Source organism: Terrapene carolina, unplaced genomic scaffold (assembly GCF_002925995.2).
Source record: "Terrapene carolina triunguis isolate 2854851 unplaced genomic scaffold, T_m_triunguis-2.0 Scaffold148, whole genome shotgun sequence".
Taxonomy (NCBI): domain Eukaryota; kingdom Metazoa; phylum Chordata; order Testudines; family Emydidae; genus Terrapene; species Terrapene triunguis.
Window position 1 is genome coordinate 4,365,895 of NW_020664499.1, and position 16,676 is coordinate 4,382,570.

The 16,676-nt window shown below is 39.7% G+C and overlaps 1 protein-coding gene across 2 annotated transcripts in view; it reads left to right on the forward strand.

The window, feature by feature from the left end:
- Positions 1 to 16,676, forward strand: part of LOC113406893 (calcium-activated potassium channel subunit alpha-1) — a 911,445-nt gene that overhangs the window by 483,389 nt on the left and 411,380 nt on the right. For both annotated transcript variants that reach the window (XM_026653744.1, XM_026653746.1), the window contains exon 3: positions 3,974 to 4,035. In XM_026653744.1, coding sequence (XP_026509529.1) covers positions 3,974 to 4,035 — 62 coding nt within the window. The remainder of the gene's footprint in view (positions 1 to 3,973; positions 4,036 to 16,676) is intronic.

A 16,676-nucleotide genomic window follows, 5' to 3' on the forward strand; every position in this document is an offset into this window, starting at 1 on the left:
GTGCCAAATAGAGAGGAATAATCACTTCCCTCTATCTGCTGGCAATGCTCCTACTAATGCAGCCCAATATGCCGTTAGCCTTCTTGGCAACAAGGGCACAGTGCTGACTCATATCCAGCTTCTCATCCACTGTAATCCCCAGGTCCTTTTCTGCAAAACTGCTGCCTAGCCAGTCGGTTCCCAACGTGTTGCAGTGCATCAGAGTCTTCCATCCTAAGTGCAGGACTGTTGAACCTCATCAGATTTCTTTTGGTCCAATCCTCCAATTTGTCTAGATCATTCTGGACCCTTTCCCTATCCTCCAGCTTATCTACCTCTTCCCGCAGTTTAGTGTCATCTGCGAACTTGCTGAGGGTGCAATCCATCCCATCATCCAGATCATTAATAAAGATGTTGAACAAAACCGACCCCATAGCACTCTGCTTCATACTGGCTGCCAGCTAGACATTGAGCCATTGATCACTACCTGTTGAGCCCGACAATCTAGCCAGCTTTCTATCCACCTTATAGTCCATTCATCTAATTCATACTCTTTAACTTGCTGGCAAGAATACTGTGGGAGACCAGATCAAAAGCTTTGCTAAAGTCAAGATATAATACGTCCACTGCCTTCCCCGTATCCACAGAGCCAGTTATCTCATCATAGAAGGCAATCAGGTTGGTCAGGCATGACTTGCCCTTGGTGAATCCATGTTGACTGTTGTTGATCACCTTTCTCTCCTCCAAGTGCTTCAAAATGGTTTCCTTGAGGACCTGCTCCATGATTTTTCCAGGGACTGAGGTGAGGCTGACCGGTCTGTAGTTCCCCGGGTTCTCCTTCTTCCCTTTTTTAAAGTTGGGCACTGTATTTGCCTTTTTCCAATCATCTGGGACCTCCCCCGATTGCCATGAGTTTTCAAAGATAATAGCCAATGGCTCTGCAATCATATCAGCCAATTCCCTCAGCACCCTTGGATGCATTAGATCTGGATCCATGGACTTGTGCGTGTTCAGCTTTTCTGAATAGTCCTTAACCTGTTCTTTCACCACTGAGGGCTGCTCACCTCCTCCCCATACTGTGTTGCCCAGGACAGCAGTGTGGGAGCTGACCTTGTCTGTGAAGACCAAGGCAAAAAAAGCATTGAGTACTTCAGCTTTTTCCACATCATCTGTCACTAGGTTGCCTCCCCCATTCATTAAAGGTCCCATACTTTCCCTGACCTTTTTCTTGTTGCTAACATACCTGTAAAAACACTTCTTGTTACCCTTCACCTCCCTTGCTAGGTGCAACTCCAGTTGCCACCATCTAATTAAACAACATAAGCACAAACCTCTTAGGGCACCAAAAATCCAATCCTGTTCTTAAGGTAAATTTTATTAAAACCAAAAAGAAAGAAAATACATCTGGAACTTAAGCTTTTGCTAGATTTAAAAAACCCATTTACAAAATTTAAACATCAAGAATAACCTTCTTGAGGTCCAGCTTAAAGGTTACAAACAAAACAAAAGCATTTGGGGTTAGCACAGAGGAGTCCACAAGCCTTACAAAATAAAAGAAATAAACCTAATCGTGTCTTTCTAGACATTTCTGATCTACTTACGTATCTGGGTTTCAGATAAGTAGGTTCCAGGTATGAACTGATGCTTTTTCAGACTTGGTTTTAAAGCTGCTTACAGCATTGCTGCTCTATGTCTCCGCTCTCCAGAGAACAACAACACACAGACAAAGGGAAGTTTTTTCCCAATTTTAAAAAGTTCTAGCCTCCCATTGGCTCTTTTGATCAGGTGCCCACTCCTTTCCTTTTACCTGTGGGCTTGTTAACCCTTTACAGGTAAAGCAAGTAGAGAACAGCTACTAAGAGGAATTTTATAGCTAACTGGCTGGCTGGGTATCCATAAAAGGGAGCTATCCCCCCACTTCATTTATCACAGAGGGAATCAAACATCTGTGTTAACCTGAATAACATATCCTACCCTGTCTCTAAGGACTTGATCCTGCACCCACTGAAGTCAATGGCTTCAGTAGATCTTAAAGGTGCAAGAAATTGGGGCAAGGAATCTCTATTTTATTCCCACAGGGCAAGGCAAGTTACAAATAATATTTTCTTTGCTCAGTCAATAAGGAAAATAGAAAATGTTTGAGTCAGTAGCTATGATTTGGATTAGTAATTATCTAAATCAAAATCACTTGCCAAGTAAAATGGAAAGTTTAGTTTCAAATTTACCGAGTTAGTGTTAATTCTTAAAAACAAAATACTCTTGCATTGTTTTAGCATGTCTCATGTTAAAAAGGATTTGTCAAAATAGTATGAAAATTCACATATCCTTTTCAGTATGCATTTCTGTTGCCTGGTGCTTCCCTTAAAATGTATCCCCTGTACATCTACCTGCTCAAACTTCATTGGATTTTTGTCAATATAGCATGTGAACTTCCTAGATTTGGCAAGCTTCCAGGCACAGTAGAGGAATTAATATTTAAGCTATCCTAATTTTAAAAATATGCATTGTGTGTATTTAACCATGGAAAATACATGACATCACAAAGTGAGGGGTGGAATAAAGGTTTTATTGATGTATGCTAGGCTTGGTCTACACTAAACCCCCAAATCGAACTAAGGTACGCAACTTCAGCTACGTGAATAACGTAGCTGAAGTTCGAAGAACCTTAGTTCGAACTTACCTCGGTCCACACGCGGCAGGCAGGCTCCCCCGTCGACTCCGCGGTACTCCTCTCGTCTAGCTGGAGTACCGCAGTCGACGGCGAGCACTTCCTGGTTCGACTTATCGCGTCCAGACAAGACGCGATAAGTCGAACCCAGAACTTCGATTGCCAGCTGCCGAACTAGCGGCTGGGTGTAGACATACCCTTAGAGATAGCTGCATTAGTAGCAAAGCCATGAACGAGTTACCCAAATCACCCTAAACTAGAGACAATAAAACATTTTATATCACATCACCTATATTATGTATTCCATATACCATATAATTTACAGGGAAAAAGTTTTTACAAATTTTCAGAAACTTGTTTTTATTTATCTTGTTTGTATCCCTTTGCCTATAAGTCTAGGGTCCTCGGTACAATCAGTCCAAAGGTGTAAGGCTCAAGGAGAGAATGATTTATCTTTTGAAAATTTATCTTTTGAGAAATCTGAAATAAATACAAAAGATCTGATATTTCACAACCTACTAGGGTTGAAATTAAAGACCTTAAAGTTTTAAAAAGGGGGTTCTGAGATTCTTTTCAATGGTCAAATGCACCCATTTCTAGCCTTCATGGTTTGCAAGGTATTGGATTTTAACCTTGGGCTAGTGACAGGTTTGAGTGTTGCCTGCCTGTTTCCTATAATATTAGATGAAATGGTACAGCTATGTGAAAAGAAGGAATTTATTTGCTGGAATGTTGGAAAGAGAAATCAATTATTTGAAGCTGTCTGAAAGTTTGGAATGTAAGAAACAATTCTGGTAGAGATGGGAGTATTAATGGGCAGTGGACTGGTAAGATGATCAAAGCTGCACGGTAAAAGCAAATGATCACCTAGCTCTACAATTTATCACATGGATTTCACTATCACACATTTATATTACATGTATGTGCAATCTAATCTGTCATCTCGATTGGTTACCTACAAGGAATGAGACATTTTTGCTGGAAAGCTGAAAGATAGCTCTGATAAAGCTACAATATGACTTGAATACCATTCAGTGGGGGAAGTCTGTCATTTAAAATTAATTAATCCATTTCGGCAAAGGTTAAGATACAGGAGCCATTTGCAAATTGAATTTCCCTGAGATGGAAGTCAGCCTTTCTCTCCCCTCTGTCCACCAATGAAATATATTGTTTGAAAATGTGAGCAGGGTTAGTTTTTAAAATAAATGACAGCCAAAAATAAATTGAATGATGTTTTACATATTATTTTCTCTCTGAAGTGTGAAAGAATAAATGTTTCAGTCATACACTGTTGAGTGATTGCATTTTTCTTTTTGTTTTTTGCAGGTTGTCTTAGTCTTTGCTCTTAGTATTGGTGCTCTTGTAATATACTTCATAGATTCGTCAAAGTGAGTATTCTAATACATTTCCGTTCACCTCTTTTCCTAAAGCAATTATGTGCTTTAAATTGCTCCATTCATCTACTTACATTCAAAGTTTTTTATACTCATCACCTGAATGAAAAGAACTTTATAATAGTGCATGGTCTTCCAGGCTAGTTTTAGGGATGAGGGAAAGATCTTTTGTAAACTATACTGGTCTTGGTTACATTTGGTGTGAGAGAAGGAGAGGATAGAAAATAACATTTATCTTAGTTTAGAGTATGCATACTGCAGGAAAAATTACTGTAAGTATCCTTCAAGGACAAAAGTAAAATAGAGGATGTAGGGAAGGGAGTTGGACTTGAGAAGTCATAGGCTTACAGGACAAAGAATGTGTGTATTTAAGAATTCCAGGAATTCCTTTGAAAACTCATCAAAAGACTCTATGTAGTACATACCATAATTATATCTAGCATTGTTATCAAATTCTGAGTTTGATTGACTTGTCCCAGGCCATGCAACTGATCTTGTAGGACGTGAGAAACATTTCAAAATTTTTGGAGGGATGAACAAAATGTGGTCATGTGGTGATGTTTCAATTGGGAGAGGTCAAAGTTTCATCATGACCGTGCATCATCATGATGTATCGATGTAAACATAACAGTCATGATATCTTGACACAGGTTAACGTAACCTAATTTTATATCCTCCCCTTTGATACTTATGTCAGTAGTTCTTTGTATAGCAAGGACAACATAGGTGTGGTGCTAGTGTAAGATTACCTAGATCAATGGCCTCGCATGAGCCACAGTCCTGGTAAGAAGGCAATTGCAAGGGAGTTAATAGAATGTTATTCAGTGGAATATCCATTAGGGAGGGTAATCCACTAGGGCATGAGTGGCATTTTAAGGCACTAAGACTAGGCACACAGTTTACCACATAACTTTGGGCTTGTTTTCGCTGCAACAGTTAGCACACTTGAGTTACTTCACTTGAAATAGCTTAGCAAAAGTGAGAGCAACCACACTGCAGAATAACGCTTCAGCTACACAGAGTGATTTGATGAGCAGCACAGCATGATTGGATTATTAGTGGAGGAGTTGTTGTAATTCAAGCTGCAGCATCCTTAGTGCATTATTAACTGGAGCATCAGCAACCGTTAGCTTGAGACCTCATTTTCTCTTCCCATCCCCATTCCTCACAGGCCAGTTAACTCAAGTTTAAAGTACCACTTGACTTGAGCTAGGGATTTTTGTGTGTAGACAGGAGTTGGTTAAAGGACAACACTCAAGTTATACCTTGAGCTAACAATGCAGTGAAGGCAAGCCCTTGGACTTTTGACAATTCAGCTAGAGTTTTTCTAAGCTTCTCATCCTAGCTAAATTCTCCTTATTGTGTCACCCTGTAAGCTGGGGCCGGTCTGAAAGTAAAAGTAAAGTATCCTTATATAGAAAAACTTTACAGAAAAGCCCTGGCAATACTCATATGAACCATTCAATGCTCCATTGAAAGGGTCAAATAAACAAGAGTGACATGGGTAGATGAAACTGTTACTCCTGTTTTTAAATTTCAGCCCAATTAAATTCTGACTGCAGTGGCTGCGCCCCCTCTCCCTGGAGCCCCTCGTCTGTTGTGAAAAAGTACAATACTATAGTATTTCTTGAGTCTTGTCTGCTGAGTTAATTCTAGGCAATGGATCTCTATAAGTCTGTTTGTTTTTTCCCTCCAGCTGAGAGAAACTCTGACTTAATGGGGAGATTTGTTGGGGTGTTTATATAGGCCACCTAATCTGTGTAGTATTACAGTTTTATTGCTATTTCTCACCTACTGAGGATAGCAGAGCAGTTGAGCTGCAAGTTGTCTCTCATCAATTAACTCAGCTAATATGAAACTCAGAATTGCAGTTTCCAGCTATCTCAAACCAACAGGCTTTCTATTACTGCATTATTTTAAGGGGGTTTCTTCTATCTCTTCCTGAGGAAAGTAACCCTTACTAGCTTAATTCGGATCTAGAAACGTCACAGTCAGCATCCTGCAGTGAAAAGTTCTGAATTAACTTGTTGCATTAAGAAGCTGATATGATGTCCATTACAGCAATGTGGCACCATAGGGAGTGAAATATCAGTCTATTAAGACACCTAAATGCACATCTCCAATACTGTGTGTAGTGAAAGTAATTCAGAGTTTACATTGTGAAAACTCTACTTCTGTTCAAATAGTGAAAAGCACCAGTAACATACTAGAAATGTGCATTTGAACCAATGGTTGATATAAAAACTCTAGGGGGACTGTAAAGGCTGATATACATGTAAAAAAAGCAACCCACTGTTAACTTGCACAAGGCTAATCTTCATTTTGTGTTTATTACACGTCTGCCCCGTGAATAATGATCAGACTAGTCAATTAGCAGCTAAATGAGGTTGCAAACTTTCAATAAAATATGGTGTTAAACACATTGTGCCTTTCCATTGCCTTGAACCACTTGCCCCTGTCAAAAACTCTTTTATTCAGATTTGTTAGCACATTTCATCTGCTTCACACTGAGTTTGCACTAGTAGAAATGGTGCAGGGCAGCAGAAAATCAGGTACATTTCCTAGTTTCCGAATGACTCAGCAACTACTGCACTTTTTTTTTTAAACTAACTCTAAACATCTGTAGGCCTGTTACAGAAACTCAAGGTAATATCGGAGTAAATGCTATAACCAAATGTTACAAAAGCTGGCTAAATTTGACCATTGATATTCTAACATGAGGGCAAGTAAACCTCATGCTTTAGGGTGTTAACTGTGGGAAGGTGTGACGCTTCCCAGGGGTACTCCAGGCTGTGAGGCATCTCACTATTACTTGTCCTTAGTGTGAGGAAGCCTCGTGTGTGACTGCCCTGGGTCAGCTCCCCACCTCCACCAGCCCCTGGCAACACAAGCACTCCCCTTCGAGGCTGCGTAGGCCCTGCTGTCACTCTGAAGATTAGCAATTGGCACGCTCCAACCCTGGATCCCTCTGACTGTCTCCAAAGAGTGTCCAGCCCTTAGTCCACTGGACTAGCACAGTACTCACAGATTTTCTGCATCTGAAAAAACACTACACCCCAGCTTACCAGTTCCTCCTCAGATCACTGCTCCAGTAAACACACAGCACTTGCTCAATTTCACTCTAAATTTATCTATGTTTATTGAACATAGCACAAAGATTGAAATCATAGCAAGTAGATGTATTGAAAACAACAGTTACGTACAAAATAAAATCATCACATGCATTCTAGACCGTAGGCTTAATTAACAAGATACTCTTGTGTTTTGTAGAGTATTGCTCACCCAAATTCTTGCAGTGCTTTACAGCTAGAGCCCTGTGTGGATACAAAATTTGGATCCGTATCCATCCATGATCCGCAAACATGGTCCGTGGATATAAAGCAGATATCCCCAGATTTTCAGGACTCTGTTTACAGCTAGGCTGGCTGTAACCCTCTTTTCATGAGACATGCATGCTGTCATAGGTGAAGCATCCAGTGTGTTGCTTTGCATTCCAAGATATCCCAGAACTATCCTTTGCCTTCATTAGTAAACAAGACATCCCCTGCTGTTTGTTTATTACTGTGAATTTCTTCTCTTATAGATTTTGCAGTTTCTCAGTATGCAAACAGACACACCCAGCTCCCTGTCATTGACAGTGTGAACTGATGTGTTCATGACAGAATGTTGTGTGACTCTGCATGTGAGGTGAGGTCTTAAGAAGCAAGAGCAGTTGCCCAGTATGACCCTCTTGGACCTTTTTGAGGGGAAGAAGGGAGGGCCAGTCCATTCAGTCTTGCCAGATCTTGTGTCCTGGTCAGTTAAAAGTACTCAGAGCTCTAAGAAAACTGGCATGAACACTTTAGCCATTGCCCACTCTGTCACAGTCATGCTTTTTGGAAATCGTGCTGTTGGGAAAGTTGGTTTTCTGCATAGTGAATGATGCTACTGTCTAGAAGGGAGGCAACTGTAACTGCTCCATGCAATTGTGATCAGTTGGGTGTTAGTGCCCAGAGCTGAGTCATTGATTCCCTTTCCTGAGCAGATAGCAGCTGCTCCATTCATTCTATAAAAAAAGGCTCTTTACAAAGAGAATCACAAGGCACTTCATTCTTGCTAGAAGTAGGTGGAACATTATTCCTTACTCCACTCAATGCTTCCTCTTCCCACCTGCTTATTGTCCCACAAAACCATAGTGTGTGTAGGACCATATTCTTCCTTGCAATAAATGTGTGTAACTCATACTGATGCCAAAAGAACAGGAGTACTTATGGCACCTTAGAGACTAATGAATTTGTTTGAGCATAAGCTTTCGTGGGCTACAGCCTACTTCATCGGATGCATATTGATGCCAGTGATGCATGTTTGCAACTAAGGGCAGAATTTGGTTCATAAACTGAGAAAACAATGAATAGGAAAATGGCTTGACTGTTTAGGATCCTTACTAATCAAATTTAGTCTCATCCAAAAGCTCTCATGTCAGATGATCACGGTTCCACACACCCCTCTCCCCCAGTTTGCTGAATTGCATCAGTAAGACTCAGTTAATCTGGACATCAGAACTTTTAAGCACTCTGAACTCAATTTAAATGTGTAAATCCTGTCATCTTTGAAGTAACCTGTTCCTAAAGGCGATGCTAAAAATGTAACCAGCACAATTATTTTAATCTTCTGGTATAATCATAAAAATGCAACATTTTTACTAAGAAAAAGTAGCAGAGTTTCACATCATCTCTTGATGTATTTTTAAATTGTGTAAAACCAGAGCTTTAAATTGCAAAGGAAAAGGGGTCAAATACAATCTGCTTTAGTATAAAATAACTTAATGTATTCTAATGCTGGTTCTTTTCCCATTCATTTCCCTTTAAAATTGTTTATGCTTAGTTCTTCAAGGTAAGATATTAATGAAATCATCCTTTACTGTTAGGTGAACGTAGATTCTCTTCCTCTGTCCCTTAGCTGGTTCCATAGAGTCTGCTGAACATACTGTAATAGAACGGAGAGCAATCATGCCAAACATTTGGCAATGTTGTGTTTAGTCCATGCTTTTTGTAGGTAGTTCCCCCTCCCTGCTAGCCTGTATTTGCCTTTCAAATAGTACTAGTATGTTATTAGTCAAGTCTTACTCTCAATACTTTTGTATGCAACACAGCATATTCTGTGTTTTGTTGGTCTCAAAATTAATGGTGAGTTCCTTATTTCATTTCTCATTTTCCCTCCCCACTTTCACCTACCCAACCCTTACTATTTACACACAGTGCACTACCAACAGTGTACAGTAATTGTTACAGTAGATGTATGAAACACTACCCAGTATAACAAATAAGCTTCCACAAAGGTGGAAATAGCATCTTAGAGCCAGGGTCAACCCGAGTTGCAAACAACAAAAGTACTTGCTGAAGACTCTGCAGTCCTCCATGGATTTTGTAACTTGTGGGCTCACCTGATTTATCCTTCCTGCAATCAAAGTGGAAGGGACGCAATTCATTACATGAGTTAATACCCTTTCTTGGGGCCTGTCTCATCCTAAGGTTGGCTCCACTTAATGCACGAATCCATCCATATAGTGCAACCTACAGCTGTCATTTACATATAGGCATAGGTATGCAGAGCGTCTTACTGACATAGATCAACCCTTGTCCCAAGGAGCTTACATTCTAAAGGCCTGTTCCTGTAGCCATTTTCTCATGAGAGCAACTTCTTTAATGGAGTCCCTTTGCTACAAGATTGAGTCCCCATTTAGACTTTCAAATTATGATCAATGACAGGACAGAAATAGGAGAGAGGATGCAACAGACAAGTCATTTAATTTGCTTTGTATGTACTGGCACACATTGTAGTGGTTTATTTTGATGCTGTTTTTTTAAATTGAAAGACAAGATTGCAAGTCTTGCTAAATGGCTACATTTTCACATTATCATGCACTTCCTTAATTAGAATCATATATAAAAGTGCCATTTGGCAATGAGAGCAAAACAGCTGGATCTAAGAATAGCAGTGACATCATGAATGGTGAAATTTATTTACATGTACATATAAGGTCTTGCTGAGGATACAAGCTAGTCCACTGCTGTTGCCTACTAAGCTGAAAACAGCCAGAATCAGCGTTTTCTCTTTTTAGATATGGTGGATACACATGAATTGCTCCCTATGGTCAGCTCTGTCTTTTTTTTGCATAAAACCTCTCCTTGTGCATCAAGAAAGGTCTCAAAACTGTTAGGTGCTTCTGTGTGGGAGAATATGATCTTATCAGTTTTCTAAAAAAGCTCTATATACAACCCGGTTGTGAGAGTCTGATAGGTTGCACAAATACTATCAACTCTTAGATACTGCTAAAATATTTTGTTCACTAGACAGGTGACATGGGATAACATCTGTGTTGAGGCCAGCCTTGAAACACAGAAAATTTCATCTTCTATTTCTGGTTGCTTTTCCAAAGTAATATTTTTGCTTAATATACTTAAAAAGTGCTGCCTTCTGCCACGACTTTCCCTTGAAACTGCCATAAATTACTAAAAATACCAGTAAATATCCTATCTTGCCCTCCTCATTCCAAAATCCTTTTTGTGCTGCTTCCTCCTAGCCTGACACAGGCTATAAGGGGGCTCAGTTTTAGCCATTGTAAACAACACCTTTGTTGGTGCTGATCACCTGTAACTGCTACTAAAGCCAATGGGAGTTGAGGTGCTGGTGCTCAGCACCTGTCAGGGTTTGATGCTATATTGATTATGAATGCAAGTTTTGAATCATATGAGAATTCAATTTAAAACACGTTTAGTAACTTGCTAGGTTCATTATTCTTGCAGTTCTGTATTTTCTGGAACATGGTTACTGCAGATAGTGTCATGTGACAATGGTAAAGAATCACAAAAGTTGCATTCTTCTTACATAGACCAAGGAATTTTATTAGAAAAAAGAAACCAACATTAATCCTAAAGCTACTTTCTTATCCTGTTCTTCACTGCAGAGCTTCTGTCTAGAAATTTCCCCAGCCACCTCTTGTCTCGCTTTTCTGTAACACATTTAAGTAAAAACTGTACACCTCTATCTAGCTGTTGCTATATAAAAAGACACTGATATCTAGCGGAATTGACTGGGATAAGTTCAGTCTGAGGTACACACTAGTTCTTCATCTTTGGGATTCACTGGCTTGAGGTCCATTAGAGCCTGAGTCTGTTGGTTTCATGACAGTTGTTTGGCTTTTTGTTTATTATTTAAAGTAAAGCAAAACTTTGTTCCTTGTTCAGTAGTAATATGAACTGGAAACCAAGCTTGCATGGGTACTAAGAGCTTTTTTAGAATGTACTTTGTGAGAGAGTGAAGGAATGAGAGGGAGTGAGGGAGCTGCCCTGCTAGAGACTTGGAGGTCAGCAGGAGCAGGCCTGCTAAATGAGTCAACCAGAGACACCTGGCACAGGGAGGGAACCGTAAGAAGCTGATTGCTTATAAAAGGGGGGGGGGCGAGAAGGGGACTAACTTTGAGAAGCTGCAAAGGAGTAGGCTTTGGCAAAGCAGCAGCAAGCTATTAAGAAAGATTCTGTGAAGGAACATTTTTCACTCACCCAGTCTGAGGTAAGAACCATGCGCTCAGACAGATTTTTGGGACTCTGAGTGATTGGGGAATTTCCCTATTTAAGTTTGTTGGGGGACCCCCTCCCATGAAGAAGTCCAAACAGGCTGTGTTGTTGAGACAAACTTATATTAAATTTTATTGGACTCTTATTAAAGAAAACTGCCTCACCAGATCCTCCGTGAGGGGAAGTAGTGGGGTGAGGTGGGGAGGAAACAGGTCACCCCTCCCTTGCCCTCATACACACTACAATGTGTATGGAGGATCTGGAGGATTCTCTGCACCTCAAGGTCTTTAAACCATGATTTGAGGACTTAAATAACTCAGAAATAGGTTAGAGGTTTGTTACAGGAGTGGGTGGGTGAGATTCTGTGGCCTGTGTTGTGCAGGAGATCAGACTAGATGATCATAATGGTCCCTTCTGACCTTAAAGTCTATGCTTCTGTGTGCAATTTTAAACACCAAAAGAAGAACCTGGCTTCTTGTTGAATTCTGTGGATTCATATGGTTATTTGTTGTTAGGCACTAAATTAGAATCCAGTGAGACTAACCAAGAGATTCCACTCAAGGAATATCCTGTGTGACTGTCCCAGGAGAGAAGTGTCATTAATGAGGCCAGCTCAGTCTTTTGGAATAATTCATTAGCAAATGCTTTTAATCGGTGTCATGGCAGGCGATGTCCATGGACTCATTTATTCCCCTGGCTACTGTGGCTGTAAAGAGATCTTTTGCATCTCATGTGACTTGCTGTAGTGACTACTACATATTAAGACAGTTGTTATGCCAGAGAATTTACATTCTAAATAGACAAGACACACAAAGTGCAGGGGAGAGGACTTTTATCCCCATTTTAGAGATGGAAAATGAGCCATGGAATTAAGTGGCAGTGCCAAGAAATGAAACCAGATTTTCTGACTGTGAGTCTAGTGTTTGTAACCACAAGAACTTTCTTTCTTTACACATCACCTTTCTTCACAGCCCAAAACCTGTTGGTGAACCTTACTCAATTTACAGCTTTGATAAACAGAAAAACAAAATAAAACACCACACTATATGAAAGTTTGATCCTAAATCAGGTGAAACTTGGCAATTTCGTCTGAATTTTGCTTTGAATTTTATTTTTTTTCCAAATCCAGAACTCAAACCCAATATCAGACAATGTGAATCCCCATGAAAGTAATATAAGATTATGCATGAAACACTACAGCTTTACAGTAGTTTCAATGCAGTGTTATGAACACTAGAGCATAGAATACCCTAATGTTTTCTCATTAGCAAGCTTCACACAATTCTACTTTGGATTCATTTGTTATTTTTTTAGGAAGATGAACGTTCTGGTGCATTTTATATAAAGGTTTTGGCTAATTCTCCCATTCTGTGTGCCAGTTTCTTTTCCACTTTAGTGCCCATCCTTGTAGCTACCTGTCACCATTTTCTCTGCTCGTAGTCATCTACTATGTCTGGACTCCCTTCTGTAGATGAGATGAAATTTACCTGTAGACAGATAGGATTTAATTGGTATTCTAGTATTTGTGTTGGCTATTTTGAAGATTTAAGTGGGACTTAAGTGGTGCATAGGCTTTGTGCTTCCCGGTCACCCTATGAAGAGTATCTTCATCTGTAATAAAATTATTCTTTGCCTGATTGCACCTACACCAAGTGCTCTCTGGCCCATTTTTTGTTTTCTTTTTGAGGCCAGGATGAATATTGTGCTGTATTTTTTTCACAGTTGCAAGATTAGATATAGCAAGGATGCTTTAAAATGCTGACATCTGGCCCTCTACTGTGTTGCGACAAATTATGTTATTGTTGCTCAAAATGGCTGTGACAGTGGCTGTCATTAAAACTTTTATAAGATTTTCCTTGCTAAGTAGATACAAACATCTTGGTATTTCCTATGCTGAGATTGTGATTATATAGGAAATATCTCAGTAATATTAATTGCAAAGATAAGAACGTCCATACTGGGTCAGACCAAAGGTTCATCTAGCCCAGTGTCCTGTCTTTCGACAGTGGGCAATGCCAGGTGCCCCAGAGGGAATGAATGGAACAGATAATCATCAAGTGATCTATTCCCTGTCGCCCATTCCCAGCTTCGGACAAACAGAGGCTAGGGACACCATCCCTGTCCATCCTAGCTAATAGCCATTGATGGACCTATCCTCCATAAATGTACCAAGTTCTTTTTTGATATATTATATATATATATATATTGAACATATACATCAAAGAAATGTTTGCACCACCCTCCATGTTTGAAGGAGCCTCCATCTCCTTCACATTCTTCCTTAATTCACATCCTACTCCTAGTAGTAAAATGCTCATAGTCTTCCCTCTGAAACTGCCCCTACTTACACACTTGTACTTGAATCCAGTTACATTTGTGTCTGTTGATAGGAGACACTTCCCTCCCAGTTCCAAGGTAGTTACAAACCCTTCACATGTTTGTAGAACACTATTTATACCTATCACACTACAAAAAATAATAATAATTTATTTATATGAAAACCATTCCATGCAAATGGTACAGGTATCACTCCACATCCTGTCCAGATTTGCCACAGTCCCCTGCATTCAGACTCCTTGCATTACCTTTGTCAATTCTACTAGTTCAGTTAGTGCTGCAATGGCTTTTGTCTGTGACCCTCTTGCCACAAATAATTTCACCTTTGAGCTGATGAATGCTGTCCATTGCTGAGCAAATCCAGTTGGATTGCTCACCATAAAGTTAATTCCTAGCATCAGCCTATAATCTCACTAACCGTACAGTAGTTCATTTGAGATACACTAGGTATAATTTGTCATATTCAGTGTATAGAAACTTTTAGGTTATATGTAAATGAATCCTTGCTGGGCTAGTACTTTGAAATTACTTAAAACTTTACATTTATTTCACGTTGATCCCCATAAACCATAAAAGTGACACACTGTTCCTACCCCAATCCTTGGACAATGACTAAGTGTATAACTTTAAAGGACTGAATCATCATCTTTTATATTGATTCTGCACCAAATAGGATTTTCCAATCCTTTATAGGACCAGATGAAGTCAATTTGATCTTCACTGTATTTGTATTAGTTACTGCAGTGCACCCACTTGCTTGTTTAGCCAAGAAGTAATGTTCCGAAAAAGGTGCCTGGTCACTCCATGGCTATAATTGTTAATTTTCTGCAATGCATTGCACCAAGTTTTGAACACACTGTCCATAACCAAGGCTCAGTGGTAACTACTGTTGTTATAATTAAGGTCTGCTGTTCATGCCAGAAGAGTACACGATGCAATATGCAGCCTTTACAGGTAATTAAATGCCAAAGAGAAGCAGGGCCATTTGTTAAGAACAAGAGATGTTAATTGTGAGTGAACTCCAGTACCATGAAATTGTTTCTATTATACAACAAAAGGCAAGAGAGTCAACAATCCACAGCGTAGAAAAAATGGAATGCAAAACTCTTTCTCTTCATTTTTATTGCAGTAGTAGCTAGGAGTTTATCATAGACCAGGACCCAACTGTGCTATGCACTGTACAAACACAGAATAAAAAAGATATTCATGAGGTTTTGAACGTTTTTGATAGCAGTCGCTCTTCAGAGTTTCCATTTGATATAAATTGTGTGTATGGTGAAATCAACGTTTACTTGACACTTATCAACAAAAATATAATCCTTCAAAGTCTACAGATAGCTGCAAACCAGACTGATGTTGAATAATCTACATAGAATTTAGAATTAAGCATGTTCGATGTTTGTCCTCTATATTTTCATAATTTACAAACTGACCCTTTGCACAATTCCTGACAACGTTCATTCCCACCTTATGTATTTTTCAGTACTGTTGGGCAATCATGATAAATATAAGGACATATGACTAACAATTATCCTGATAACTATATCATCGAAATTTCTGTCCATTCCAGCTGAGGAATAAGGAGAGATGGACACAGCTAATCAAGAAAGGAGGCCCGGGAGGGGCAACCCGTTTATTTCAATTGCAATTGGGTTCGAGCTCATAAGTCAGCAAGAACAAAGAAAACACTTACACCAAAGCATTATATGCAGTTGCTTATGATAATCTATTGCTCTATGATTGGCCAAAATTTGCCATCATTACTATACATAATTAGCAAGCTACATGTATCTGCCCCTCTGGTGACCCCTTATTGTTCATTTACTTGCCCCCCACCCTTGTTATTTTGCAAACTAAGTAGTTAGTTATCTATAGGATACAGGCACAGGGAGTTCCGTTGTCTATAGGTTTGGAGTTTGGCTACATTTCCTCTCGAAGGAACTTCCTGAGTTAAGACAACCTATAGCTGACCCCGTGTGTACGTGACAAATTCGTCCCCTGGCCGTTAAGTAGAATAATTCTATATCAATTTCCCCCCTTTGATCATGACCCATGTAATGGGCTCATGATCACACTTTTCACAGCAGTAGGAGTATTACAGCAAATATGTAGGGGTCAGAATATCAGCATCTGGCGTGGCTTCCGCCTTTGCCAAAACCCGTCTTTCTTGTAAAGAGAGAAATATTCCCTTCAATTTGCTAGTTGTCCTAGCACATTTAGACATTATTCACATGGACAGTTTAAACACACACAAAAAAATAAACACAATCATCAGTAAAATCATAACACCTCCTTTCAGGAGTCCCTTTAACCAGCCTGTTAAGGAAGGGAACCAGGAAAATAAACCATCAAACCAATCATTTGTCCAGCTACCTTCAGCAGACCTGTCTCGGGCGATGTCTCTTAAGTGGGCTGCTCTGTCAAAGGTATCTGTATAGGTGTCATTCACAAATACACAACACTCTTGGCCTATGAGGGCACAAGTTCCTCCTTGAGCTGCCAAAAAAAAATCTAAAGCCATATGATTTTGTAAAGCTAACTGTCTAAGTTGCTTAAGCTCAGTGGCTTGACTTGTAACCATTGTAGCAGTTTCATTAGCCATAATTTATAAAATACCCTGGAGTCTTATAACCCCTCTCCTAAGTCTGCGATTATTAGGGAATGTTGTTCATGTCATTGGTTCAAGGGCTGCATCCTCTTCAGCTTGAGGTTTGCTAGTGTGCCTTACATTTCTAATCTTGC